Below are 14,191 nucleotides of genomic sequence, written 5' to 3'. Positions count from 1 at the left end.
GCCCTCAGGGCTGTTTTACCTGTGTTTGTACTGGAAATCACAGTGACTCCCTTCTGAGGCTCCTGAGAGGCAATAAGCTCACTGTGCCACTGGGACACCCAGTTCTCTGTGCCGGAGTCTGTGCTTGAGGGGCACTGAACCCTGGGGTTTTGCCCAAGCTGAGTTTGCTCATCTCGCTGTAGCTGCTCCAAGCATTCCGCCAACTTCACGTGGCCCCGAGACCGGGCAATGGCCAGTGGCAGCCTCCCAAGGGAGTCAGGAATAGAGATGGCTCGGCGGTCCCACTTGTACAGCACAACGGCTGCATCCATGTGGCCCAGGGCACATGCCCACATCTGAAACAGACAAGACAATTGACCCATTGGGTGACCTGCCTTCTCCTTCCTTTCTTGCTAACGCAGTGGAGTCTGGTCCCCAGCTCATGGGAAAACAACTCTGACAAGCAAAACCATAACATGCTTGAACCCCAGCGACTAGCTTTTATAAGTGTCCTATCCTGACAAAAGGCCATTACAGAGGATTAGAATCATGCTATTCTCTCCTGTGACAGAGAAACCTTCACCTGCCAAATTAAGCTGACAGTTTGACAGAGAACAACTTGGAAGAAGGCATGTAAAGCCCTTTCCCCAGCACAATAGTGGAGACTAGATTTTGGGTAAAACACAAAGCAGAACCACCTGTTTGTTCCCTTTCCTCACGTTACTCAATGACAAGGTTTTTTTCTGGGTGGTCTCTCTCAACAAAATACCAGGAAGCTGACGGTGCTGTGCCTTACCATTTACACAGCAAGGACACACAAGAAACATCTACTCTTCAGAGTGTGAAACACATTATGAAAACAACCCATCAGGAAGAACTCCAGAGGGTACTCAGATTCTCAGGAGTTTGAGTCTCTGCTCTTACCAGAGGAGTGCAGGAGAAATGATCCACATTCAAAGGGTCAACTTCCAGCTCCAGATCAATGCTGTCTGCATGTTTGGTGCTGCAGAGGAAACAACAGAAGAAATGATGCTCTGTAGCCACGTTAGGATCATTGCCCAAATGAACAGCTTTTACCCAATGCACCATACCACAAAGGAGTGGCCACGCATATGCCCATGACACACATATTTACTACAGATGATGCACCCACCAGAGGCTTTAAGAGCACGATACATCCAGTGATCGGATTCGCTCTGTCAAGAGACAGGTCCTGTCAGATCACGGGACAGGAACAAGTTCAGGGACTTGGCTGTTTGTAAAGGACAACCAGAAATCTGGACCAAGCAGGGCTCACATATGCTTCCGCCATGCCTGTATTGACACCCAAGAGTCCAACGGGCTGGGTCTTACCGCCATTTGATGAGGGTCTGGATCAGTGTAGCATAGCCCTGGGCAGCGGCTAGGTGGAGCAGTGTCATTCCTCGGAAAGTCTTTGAATGGATCAAGTGTTTGGACTTTGCCCAGCAAGCACGACTCATCATCTTCTCGCACACCACCACCACGCGGCTCTCAAAGCAGCTGCCCAGTGTCCCAGTCCCAGAAACGCACTGAAACACCACACACATCCCAGTTTAACCACTGAGGGGAGCTGCAACCTGCCCTGAGCAGGCAGCCTTCCACTTCTACAAGTACTAAGACAGTGGCAAATGCGAGCGGAAGCCAACTGCTGTCAAAGACACCCACAAACCAGACTTGTTTTTTTAGGAAAAACTATAATCCCTTCCAACCCCCCCCTCCCCACCCCGAAAACAAACTTTGATAAGAAAGCATAAAGCTGCCGTGTCCGGAACACAGCAGGGTCCATACCTGCACCTGCGTTCCTCCATTCCCACTCCCATTGCTCCCGCCTCCTACTCCTTGTTTGTGCTGCTGGGAGCCTGTCATTTCAGCCATTCTCCTCTCCATCTGCTCAAGCCGCTCCAATATTGACATCCTGAACTGGTTATCTAGGTTGGAAAAAGCCAGAATAAGGGTATTTCCATGGAAAGAAAGCTCAGGCTTTGGCAGTCTCCTGCAGGAAGCCACAGGCAACTATCCTGGAAGTCACACAGGAGATTTGCTCTGCTTGGCAATGCAAAGGGACACTTCCCCTGCAGCATCCTAGCTCTTCAAATTCCTGCAGCATCCCTTAGGCTGCAATTCCAGAGAATTTCCTTAAAGAAAACAGACAGAAAAATGAAAAACGCAGGCAGAAGACAGATTCCTTCCCTTGTGATTCTAGCTGTATCCACACAATAAAGGACTGGGGTAATACAACTTCTTTCAAAACACAAGCAAACCCTAAGCAAATATAACCATTCAGACAGCTTTTCAGTAGGATCGTATCTGTCAAAATACTCCCTGTTTTAGAGTCAATCCCTCTACTTTACAAGAGTCTTGAACTCAGCTTGGATTGCCTCCTGAAACCATGCAATAACGGTACCTGGAGTAAAAAGACTCCTCTGCTTCCTTCTGTGCTTAGAAAAAGGAGCCTTGAAAAAGGAGCCTTTAAAAAGGCACTTTTTCCTTCCCTGACAAGTTCCCTTTCTTGGAAAACAGCTTCAGCCAAGTGCCAGAAACAGAACTACCAGGAATCACAGAGTATGGGCACTGATAATCCAGTAACATCATCCTGAAAAGCAGTACAACTCTTGAGCCCCCTGGTCTCTGCAGAAGTCTAAAGGCTGTATTAGTTATTTTCTCCTCCCTGCATTGCAACCCAACACTATGACACAGCTACTAATGCTTGAGTAGTGGAGCAGGGAGATTTAGATAGGTTAATAGGACATTGCTAAACCTGATGCTGTAGAGATCAACTCAAGCAATCTTTTTGTGTTTAGGGCCGGTCAGTGCATCTTGAGGGCTCCTTCTGTCTTGTGACCTGTATGGGAGAAGTTTCATGCAGCTCATGTGAAGCTGGGCAGGATAATTTTGTGGATAGGGAATATTTAATGAATCTTGCTATCATGCTAACAGCATATATAACAAAATGTGGGGAAAAGGCAGCCCTCATCCCGTTTTGTTTCTTGCATTTGTGGTGATGATGTGGTGCTGCAGAGCACTGATAACCCCAGAATAAAGCCCTCTGACAGTAACAGGAATCTGTGCATCGAAATGAACAAGCTCTGATCAGGTTTTAAAAGAGAAAGTCTTCTCCAAGTGTCCTGGTTGCCTGCAGAGTCCTCCCTGGAAGGCTGCAGGAGTACAGTACACTCTGCAAGGCACAACTCTCCCTAGAGGGTATTGGAGAGATACGAATCTCCCTGCTGTACTGCACTGAAGACCATATTGCAGACCATGGATGAGAGACGACGCAGGCCTGCTGGCTAAAGACATCCCCCTCTCCCTAAGAGGCTGCCATGGCTTGACAGTAGAGAGGAGCTCTGCTCCCTTCTGGCCAGCCCCAGCGGGTTGTAATGCAGCATCTCACCCCGGCTGCTCAAGGGCCAGGGACAAAGGAGCATGGCCAGCACCTCCCCTCTAACTTCATTTCAGAGGTGAGCTCGCTACGGTCTTTTATCGCTTAGTCCAAAACGCTTTTACTTATTACTAGTGCCTTATTAATTATTCAGTTGTCCTGCTAATTGCACAGCCTCTGGGAAAGTGACTGACAGTTACACGAGCAGCTATCCCTAGCGCAGATGCAGTCGCAGGGCCCTGTCCCTGAACTGCCGTCAGCTCACAGCAGCCACACAAGTCGTGTTTTTCCCAGCAAGTCTTTGTTCCGGGAGTGCTGCAGTGTGCTGCAGTGCAGTCCACGTCGCTGTCTCCTCCTTCCCCATTGCCAGGCAGAGCACGTACGCTGCAGAGACTGACAGAGACCTGGCACCGCTGAGCCATCCCCTTACTGCAGGCCGGCGCCGACAGAGCTGCTACAACTCAGGCACCAGGGAAAGGGGCCACGTTTGCCACGCAGGTTAACAGCTCCCTTCTGCACGTTTAATGACCACTCTCTAGCTGGGTGGCCAGCACTTGCATTTTATTAGAGCTAAGACTAGCAACACACATCGAGAATCGTATCTGAGCCTTCAACCTCATACAGGCAAAAGTAGCATCTTTTTAAGAGAAGAGGAAACTTGTCTTGAACTGGTGTTACAGAACAAGACCAGGGCTGCAACATACTGGGGATTTGCTCCTACCCATTTAGCTGTCAAAAGAGAGTAATTATTCCGTACAGCCAGAAACAGCAGGAGAAAATTGTTCCAGTGAGATGCAGAAGTATACTGTGCAGTTGACTATTTTTTCCCCCTTTTTTTTTCCCAAGCTGAAACCATCGCAGAACAGAACTGGAGGGCCCCATGTTTGTGTCCGTTTTCCAGGCTCTTGTCTCTAGGCTCTGTGATCTCCAATGAGTGAAGCCTCCACCTTTCCTGATACCAAACTCATGAGACTGAGCACTTCCTGGCACTTTTTGTCAGAGGATTGAAGGTACTAAAGGGATGTCTGTCACCACCACACTGTTTCCCAGATGGGAACGCTAACAGAAAGAAAGAAAAGCAGGGAACTTTTCTTAGGAAACAGAATTTGAAGCAGCATCTAGTGCTCCCATGTATTCCTATTCAAGACACCTAGACAGTACTCCTGGAAAGTATTTAGGGCAGGACTACCTGATTTTAGATAGCAGAGGGTATCTGTTTCACTTAACAGGAGTCTGAAGGACAGACATTATAAACTCATCACAGTCTTAAAACTGTAACCTTCAGCATCTTACCAAGACACAGTGTTTTTCACAGATGGTTGTAAATCGCTGCTCAGTCTACAAGCAGGTCAGAAATACGCTGCTATTAATAAAATAGGAAGCGCAAACAAACATTCTGGAGTTGTCAGCACAGAGTGAAGGGAGCCCCTTCCAGGCCCAGCAGAGACTGCCGGCATTTACCCAGCAGCAGGGCCCACCCTTGGATTAGAAAGCTCCAGGCAGCAAACAAGGTAAGTGGGGTGGTAGTATGTGGAAAGTATTTCTATGCTGCCCACTCTCCAGGTGATTAAACGTGCTACCTAAGCAGCTAGAACAAAGCCACAGCTGATGGCAATTTCAAAATCATTTATGTATAGTGTTTCCATAACAGATTCTGTGGTATCAAGTACACCAAGGTGTCCCCTTCAAAAGTGACTGGTCACTGGAAGTGCATGCACTGCACTACTCTACAAAAAAAAAAAAAAAAAGAAAATTTTAAAAAAAGTTGGGGGGAGAGAGAGTGTGCAAGAACAGGAAAGGGAAGACAGCAACCAGCTATGCTGCAAGAGTTGGTACATCCCTAACAAAACACAACAAGGACACCTAAGCATAGAGGAGCAGCCAAAAGGAAGGACACCTTCCCCGGAGGTTCCCCCTGGACTCAGCAATGAGACGACAGGCTCCTCTTCTTCTACGCGGAGGCCTGGACGCACGCCAGATTCGTGGCATTTGGACCACGGTCGGCACAGTTCACACACTGCTAATAACCCAGCAGGTGCCTGGCCGGGGCTGCAGCGAAAGCAACACACATCACTGTTTGTGTGGAAGATCCTCAGGTCATTCAACCCCCCAAACAGCACATTTCCTTCCTTCCTTGCTTGGAGCAGGGCCGGGGAACCTGCCTGCTTTCAGTTAGGCTCCCAAAAGTAAATCACATACAAATATCGATTTCTACACACTCTCCTCTTGGCGCACTCTGGCAGCATCTCTCAGGATCATTTTAAAAATCAACTGTCTGCGGGTGGGTGAACTTCCAATCTACTTTACCAGTCTGCACCAGTCCTATGCCATTAAAATTAAGTTACAAAGAATGAAGATGATCTTATACCTCGAAAAACTTACATTTTGCAGGGGCCTAATTAAAGGGTAAGTCTTTACGTGACCTCCTAGGAATCAATGCTCTGTAAGTCCCAAGTCTGCCAGTTTGTATCAGAACATTATTGCTTCTGTATTCTCAGTGACAGGACTTGGCCAGCTTCATTCCTAAGGACAACAGCATAACGTTGAAAACAAAAGTACAACTTATACCACAGAAACTGGCACGAAAACATCTTCTTTCCTTTATATAGTCCTGCATTCAACAGGGTCAAAAACAAAGTCAGCTTTATCTACCACGTGAGTCGCATGCGATGCACCTGGTTCACCTTTAAAACTGATGTATCTGTAACCCACGTTGGCAGCCTATGTAGAAGGATGACGGCTACAGCTGTGTAAAACTTAGAGGAACTGGACAGAAAGAAAACGTCTCACATTTTGGGAAGCAAGGGGTTAACTACCTTCTCTGCGTGCGTGTTATGTATGGAACATAACTGAGGGCTGAAACAAGATCCTTCAGCTCAAGAATAAAGGTATCAGTTAACATCAAAACACATTCTTTAAGTACCATGCTTCACTGCAAGACAAAACCATGTTTTCTGGTAAAGGAAACATGACAAAACCTGATCCAGTCCAGCTGACACTTTAATACATTTTCCTGTGAAAAACTCAATTGCCAAAAAAGCACTGTCAGCAAAGCCCAGACACCACAGGCAGGATGAAAATGAAGTGCAAACAAAAAAAAGATAAGCTGTCTGAAGTTACACAATTTACCTTGCAATAATTAAGAGATGGGCTATAAGAGCCATAGGGCTGAACGTTACAGGTATCACCCCAAGAAACTCAAGACCTTTTATCCCTTATTATTTCTTATTTTGCTAGTCACACTCTTTGCTGTCTTGCTCACTTCAGGGCTCTGTGTAGAGCCACATGCTTAGCAGGCAACAAAGTTACAGCAACAGTTTCCACATTCTTGTCTTTTATATTCAACAGAGGATCTCACTACAAGTATCTGTCTCAGTGCACAGAAGACAAGAGCTCAACAGCCCGTAAATCAGTCATAAATCATAAAGGTGTCAAAATAAGCTTTTCTCGTGCTACATTATACAGGAAATCTAAACTGTGCTCCAGCCCAGCACAAGGAGATGTCTCGCCCTGGAAGCATCCTACCTCTTTCCAAAGGCAGCAAAGATGCACGTGGATACAAACATACCCACGTAGTTAAGCTTTTATCCAAGGACTCTGCTTTTGATGATAAAATTTCAGATTTTTTTTGTGAGCCAAAAAATTAGACTTGCAAATTTTTCCATTTCTTGATTTTTTTCATTACGTATAAATCTGAAGAAACGTTACCATATTCTTTAAGAAACCACAAAGGTGGTTTCAAGGCTGCCTCCACTGAAGGTGATGAAAACGACCGCATTTCTGTATCTCCAAGACACCTCATAAATTCACGGAAAACATTCTGAACATTGTCTCTTTTCTGGAAATTATTATTCTTCAAATTCAACAATAAAAATGTAACATCACAATTACTTCTCACCATTATTCCTTAGCATATCAGGAAGAGGTGGTGGCTTTAGGCCCTAAGGGCCTGTTTTGCGAACAGACCAAGCCCGGCAAGGCAGGACAGGAGCTCTGACGCTTTTGGGATCCGATGAAGCCACACACATCCACTCGCTCGTGCTTCACCCCTCTCGTCCTGCACCTTCTGTGGAGCTCTGCAAGCCTCAAGCGCACCCCTGGGTCACGTGCTAACTTAGGGATCTGTTCCATCACATACAAACCCATTTTCCCTTCTGTTGTCTTCAGCCCTTCACAGGGGAGTAAGAAGCTGTCCCATGGATTCAAAACCAAGCTTAGGAAACTCAGCAAAACTATTCATGGCGGTATTTATTTGCAGGGTCCAGTCCTCCTGAGAAAACCAGTTGTTCCAGCATCATGTCAGGGCTGGGCTGGGCTGCTCCACAGTGCCAGCAGCCCGACAGGAGCCTGACTGTCCTGGCAGCGAGGGACTGGAAAGAGTTGCTTGGTCAGATTTTGACCTACACTAAGAAATTCGTTTGAGTCTCATACTCATTTCCCTAAAACATGAACCATCATTTGAGTGCAGAATAAGCTTCTTTTTAATTTGTTCTCAGAGGGAGCCTGCTACCGATTACAGTAACGATAGCAAGTTACGGACAAAACATTTCCAGAGATGCAAAGCTATTCTGGTACAAGTCTTTTAAGGACGCACGGTTATTTACATCAGTTAGCATTTTACAGAGCTACAGCGTGTACACTTGCACAGTTACACCCAGACACGCTGGATATAGTTTCACCTTAACAGTTTCTTTTGGCAGGGCTGGTTTAAACCAGTGGTGTTTTCTTAGCCCAGATCCCTTCACTGATGAATTTAAAGCAGACCTGTACCAACAGCTCTATGAGCCACCACAGCAGGCACAGTGAATAGAAAATGCAGTGAGCAGAGTTAATCTAGTTTAACTCCCAGACTCTGGAAGTCACACCTCCATTTTCCCCCTCAGCATCCTCCAATAAAAACTGAATGTCCTCAGTAAGAATCTAAACAGATGCCAGCCATTTATGTTACACAAGCTTTCATCTGAGACTGCAGAAGCACCTGCCCTGTGAAGCCTACTAACAGCTTGTGACAGCTCCTGACTGCATGTACCCTATACTAAAAGGGTGGCTAAAACACAGCACTGGCAAATGTTGTACAAGTTCTTCCCATGCAAGGAGGCAACAGGGCTGCTACCAGAAACGTGTGCGATTGTACACCGAGTGGGACGGTTCCCGCAGAACTACCAAAAGACACTCCACCACTGCCTCATTCAGCCACATCGTCCTGCCAGCAGGAGACAAGACACTCGAGACTTTAACAAGGGTGGAGTCCCCAACAAGGACCAAATCTGTGGGAAACGCCTGAGCTGCAGAGCGTAGTTACAAGCGCAATGCTCCACCTGCTCCCCTGCGATAGCCCACTCCTCTGCACGGCCCTCCCCATCTTCTAACCCAAAGACCTCTTCCAAAGACACTGTATTATTTCTCTTTTTGAGCTATGCAAGCAGCGTTCCCAATGGGTGGGCACCAGCTCAAACCACTGCCTCCTGCTGACGCTTTATTACAAAAGGTAGTAAAGCCACGTGTTAGCAGACACCGAGCCTCAGATCTTGCACTTTGTTTGTGTGGTACCTAAAACACCACTACGGTCCAGGTATGGAGATAAGAGGATACCAATATGCAGCAGTGAGTGAAAAGACCTCCTCTGCTTGACAAGCCGAGTTTAAGAAATTAGCATAGAGAGCTGCTTTTCTAATCTCTGCACACTGCTTTACTGGACAAGTAAAGATCCAAAAGGATCTCCTCTTTTGCCCTTTTGCCAAGCAAGCTTCAACCAGCAAGAAGCTGTACCACTCATGACATGGCAGTGCAGCCAGAACTATTACAGAGGAAATACTGCTTCGAACTGATGGAAAATAAATCAGCAGTTCTTAGTAGTGAGCAGAGTCTATACCACTTGCTCTTTTTTACGCTCCCATCTGGAGATCTGTTTGTTTATTTTTTTTTTTAATTTTGCCACGCTGCACAACCTAAATGACAGACAGTGTCTGAATGGAAGGACTAAAGGATGAGGGCGCATGATCTCCTGCACATTCCACTGGGGCAGTTTCTGCCCAGGATATAATTATTTCCCCACAGACTTCTAACCACTGAAGTAATGGTGCTGTGTGAGATCTGCATCTGCACGTGTTCCCAAGTACTGTGCTTAAATACTCCAGAGGTAAGAAGCGACTCCAAGGGCGCTGGCTTCTCAGCACATGCAGTTTCTTTAACAGCAGTTTCTGTGTTACAACATTCACTGTATGAACACACACAGACTGAATTTAACAAACGCAATAGCTGAGCGCTGTAAAAAAAACAGGCAGCACACAGACATTTTCTGTTTTGCAGAGCAAGTCAGACACACCATGTTCTCTCACCCAATGCAACTGCGGGTGGGGATGGAAGCAGTCTACGGACACATGACTTCTCTGAGTGCCACTGCTCTCTTCCTATTTTACAAATGATCTGTCACTTGCCTATAAAATCTTGCTCAATTCTTCTACACAGTAAAAATCTGGAACATCTTCTAGGTCACAGTATCAATTTGATCTGGTTTAGTACTTATTTCTGAGGTGCCATCCTTGCAGGAACACATATTTCCGAAATTAAACTGCAGTAGCATCCTCAATGACATCTTACAAAAGCTCTGTTCAGCAGTCAGCTATTGCAGGTCATGGTCTAAGACATTCTAAGACAAACGCATATCTGTGCTAGTGAGGCAGGTCACTTTCAGGCCTTTTGATTAGTGAGAAACACCACAACTACTGAGGCACAAGACCAGGAAAACACCGTATTTACACTTTGAGCCTAAGTGACAGCTGCAGAAAGTCCGCGCTTTCACAGAAGAAATAAACACTACTGGGCACGGGCAGGAATAATGAAGTAATCCAAACCTGCACACACAGGCATTTTCTTTGATTTTAAGCCATTAATCCACCAGGGCAAGACTTCTTACCAGCAACACTTCTCCTATAGTTCTTCCCATGCTGTAGGACTTCCAACTATTACTCCCATGCCATCTGGGACTACTCTGTTCCTCTCTATCATCCCCAGCAGCCAGTGCTTCCTCAAAAGATGGTACTTCCCCCTACTCTTTTTTATCATGCCATTACTAGCGAAGCCGGGGGGGGCTCAAGCTGACTTTTTGCCCAAGTGGCAGTCTCTGTACCAACAGTGAGAAAGCACTAGCTGCCTCTTTTTTTTCCAGGCTTCTCCTCCCCAGAGCTTAGGGATGGTGAGACTTTCAAGCTATCCAGGAACAGCTAGTTAGCAAACCAGTAAAGGTTTTAGAGATGCCACGTGGACTTGATGTATTTTATAGGTAGGGCAGACTGCTAAAGATGTCACTTCTTGTACTATTTAGTAATTTGCATAAAAAGTTGGCTGCCTAAGGTTACTCTCTGCATCTCTGGTCAAAAATTGGCTGTGCTTTCCCATAGGCGCCAACACTATGAAAGATGTTGTGCTTTTAGATGTATGCAAAGAGCAACAGCTGCGCTGCAGCTCACCTGCACAGTGCTACCCACTGCTCACAGAGACTCCCTCCTCCAAGGGTTACATGCTAAAGGAGCTAAAAACAGGAAAAAAGAACCTCACATAAGTACCGTAAAAACTCTGACCTAAGTTTTCTCTCATAAAAATTGCAATCTCAAGAAACAAAATATTCATCCAGAAATTACCAGAGTGATGAGCAGAATGATATACGATAGCCTCTATTTGCTGCAAAATTAGATAAATAGGAACTGCTGCTACAAAACTGAAACAATAGGTCAGCAAAAGACACAGAGACTGAAAGCTTTCAAAAAGTCAGACAACAGTCACGTTTACCACATCTCTAAACTGGGAGTGGCCTACAGAGTCTTCTGAATTCCCCTTTCTAGTCCTACTCTTTTTCATGAAGCGCCCTGCAAAACAAGTTTTGCAATAACCTGGCATGGAGCAGGCATGTGCTTCAAGCATCCCTAACTCCCCAGGGAAGGTTTGGGCTACTGACCTCATCGCACATCGTACCAACTCAGAATATGATATTGTGATCTAGTGGTGTTAGGATGCTCTCTGTCCTTCTGCACACATAACACTACAATAAAAGTGGTCTCACAACTCCTAGCCTGCATCATAACATCACCCTGGAAGGGCTGAGGACCAGCAAGGGAGGGCGAGCAGATGGAAACACGACCACATCCCACAGCTGGGGGCACAGGGAGAAGGAGGGGGACGCACAGCAAGCTTAAAGAGGCACGCATTCACGTTCTAAGTACAGCAGAGTGATGGACAACACAGAAGCATGCAGATTTAAACCCAAACAAATACTGCACGACACATCATCCTGTAATACTTACTGGAAGCAGTGTTTTGTCACATCTGCACATCCACCTGCAAAGGGTGGGGGTCCCGGACCCCTCTGTAGTACCTCTGCCTGCTCCCAGGTAAATAAACCAACACCTGGCACCAGAGGACTGACCTGGGAGTCTACAAAGGCATCAGTGGAGGCTGCAGCCAGCATCTGGCGCACACCCCGCTGCAGGGGCGGACAGAGCAGGCTCCCCCACAGACCTGTCTGTCGTCTTTCGCGTTTTCGCAGCCAGCTGGAGCTCCGCCGTCTTCCCGCAGCGCCGGCGGCAGCCTCAGCTGTGCCCTCTCCGCACCCCTGCGGCCGCGGCGCACGGGCTAGCGCTCGCCGGCATGTTTCGGGGACGGGAGAGTCCCGCCGCCCGCAGCAGAGGAGGACGCCGAGCGCTGTTCAGCGGCCGGGGGCATGGCGCTGCGCCCAGCCGCCCGCACGCCGGAGCCGAGGGGAGCGCCGCCGGGCCCAGGGGCTCCGGTCAGCGGCTGGCTCCGCCGTGCGGCACGGCCCCGCATGGGGGGACGGGCGAGCCTTCCTGCGCGGAGAGGGGCCGCGCCCCGCCCGCGCCGGGGCGAGCACCGCCTCACAGCTGCGGGCGGCGCTCGGGCGGCTCCGCGGCTGCCGCCTGCCCACCGACGTGCCCCAGACAAGAGCCGCGGGCGCGGACGGCCGACAGGGCACCGGTGTCCCGGGCGGGGGGCCAGGCGAGGGGCTGCGAGCCGGCGGGCGGTGGCCCCGGTTACCTCGGGCGCGCCCAAGGGCCCATCGCCGCGCCCGACACCCTCTCGCACCCGCAGGGACCAGAGGCGCCGGCACCCGTCCCGGGACGCCCGGGCAGCAGCACTTCGCCGGGCTCGGGGCGCCTGGAGCGGGAGGGGGCAGCCCCGAGACCCCGGCGCTTCGCCTCAGGCTGCCTCGGCGGGGAGCGGGGGCGCTGGGTCCCGCCGCCGCCCTCAGCCCACGCCGGGGCCGCCCGGCGCCGCCATAGCGGGATACCAGCCCCGCGCTCAGCGGCCGCCTGGTGCGGGCGGCGGGAGGCGGCCGCGGCCGCCGCCTCCCATTGTCTGTGGCGGCGCGGCCGGCCCTGCCCCGCTCCCCGCCGCCCGCCGCCGCCGGGCCCCGCCCCGCGCCGTGGCGTCACCGGCCCCCCTCGGCGGCCGCCGTGTTTACAGCGCGCGCCGCGGCGGCGCCTCGCGCGCGGCCCCGACCCCTCCGCCCCGGCCCGGCCCCGGCCCCGACCCTCCCCTCTACCGCGGGGCCCGGCGGCTGCAGGCTCCCTCTGCGGCCTGGAGCCGCGCAGCGAGCGAGCGTGTGCTCGCCCAGCCTCCTACCCGCTGCCCGGCCTCCTCCGCCGCCGCTCCCGGCCGGGGGGGGCGACCGCGGGTGTCCACCGGGCGTCGCCGGGAAGCGCATTTGCAGGGCGCGCTCCAGTGCGCGAGTGAGTCAGGGCCGGGACGCGGAACACCTGCGTCACCCTCCAGCAAGCAGGCTCTTACGTGCAGTTCTCCTCATCTCGCTACACACAAAATGATGATACTTTTACTACCTGCTCTAATAAGGCAAATTTGCAGAGCCTTAAAACCCGCCATAAAATTCCAAAGAATGCGCATTTGATCTAAAAAGTAACCGCAGACTCCCGTACAGACTCGCCTGAGCAGTGGAGCGCGTTTAGACATCAGCCTAAAATAAACACGGGCTTTCCAGAGGAATCAGATGTCTGACAGTGAAGTCAGGCTGGCTCAAAGGACAACACCCAGAACAGAAAATGAAATACTGCTCACCTCAATTCAATCACATTATGGCCAAAATAGAAAAGGATTAGCCTGGGAAATGCAGTCAAAGCGACCGAAGACAGGCACCCTGAAATACCTGTAGCAGAGCAGCCCGTCCTTAACAGTCAGGAAATAAACAAAACCAAAAAAGCCTCGACACTGACTAGGAGTCGAAGACAGGGGGATGAATAGAAATATTTGACGTTTACAGTGTAGTTCCTAGTAAGGAACAAGGTATCCACGTCCCGTACCAAAGCTCACGTGTCCCGGTGTACTGCACCACAGCCCCGTAACACAGCACAAAACCTCTTCCTGAAGAGAGCCCGAACACATCATCTTTTATGGTAAAATCCAAGATGTAAAGTTAAACACACAGCCACATCTACCCAGATAGAGAGAAGAGTGATAAACAATGCTACCGTTTATGGACACAGAATTTTCTCTACCGAAAGTCTCTTCTGGCTGCAAAACAACACTGCTAAGGACCTCACTGATACTGAACACGTCTCTCCTACAGGACTCTGTTGTCTGCATCTCATCGCATCTGCATTCTAGAAAGGGCGTCAGGTCCTGGTAAACAGACATTCTCCATGGATTTTGGTGATGAAATCTACCATCTTGCACGCTTACCACCGCGTTACAGAAATCACATACCTGTCAGACTGTGAAATGCCACAGGTAGCACGCACACGCTGTACTGTCACAGATTAACTTGAATGCATGTGATCCCATCCA

The 14,191-nt window shown here is 49.5% G+C and overlaps 1 protein-coding gene across 4 annotated transcripts in view; it reads right to left on the bottom strand.

The window, feature by feature from the left end:
- Positions 1–14,191, bottom strand: part of LOC137671095 (calmodulin-binding transcription activator 1-like) — a 42,378-nt gene that overhangs the window by 23,411 nt on the left and 4,776 nt on the right. For 2 of the 4 annotated variants that reach the window (XM_068414378.1, XM_068414377.1), the window contains 4 exons: positions 1,789–1,928; positions 1,333–1,529; positions 904–982; positions 20–335 (listed from right to left, as the gene is read on the bottom strand). In XM_068414378.1, coding sequence (XP_068270479.1) covers positions 20–335; positions 904–982; positions 1,333–1,529; positions 1,789–1,914 — 718 coding nt within the window. In that variant the 5' untranslated portion in view covers positions 1,915–1,928. Of the gene's footprint in view, positions 1–19; positions 336–903; positions 983–1,332; positions 1,530–1,788; positions 1,929–11,679; positions 12,189–13,015; positions 13,294–14,191 lie in introns of those variants that run through there. The other 2 variants (XM_068414375.1, XM_068414376.1) reach the window with 2 other exon arrangements.

This window comes from Nyctibius grandis, chromosome 17, assembly GCF_013368605.1.
Source record: "Nyctibius grandis isolate bNycGra1 chromosome 17, bNycGra1.pri, whole genome shotgun sequence".
NCBI lineage: Eukaryota > Metazoa > Chordata > Aves > Nyctibiiformes > Nyctibiidae > Nyctibius > Nyctibius grandis.
This window is presented reverse-complemented; position numbering and strand designations above follow the sequence as displayed.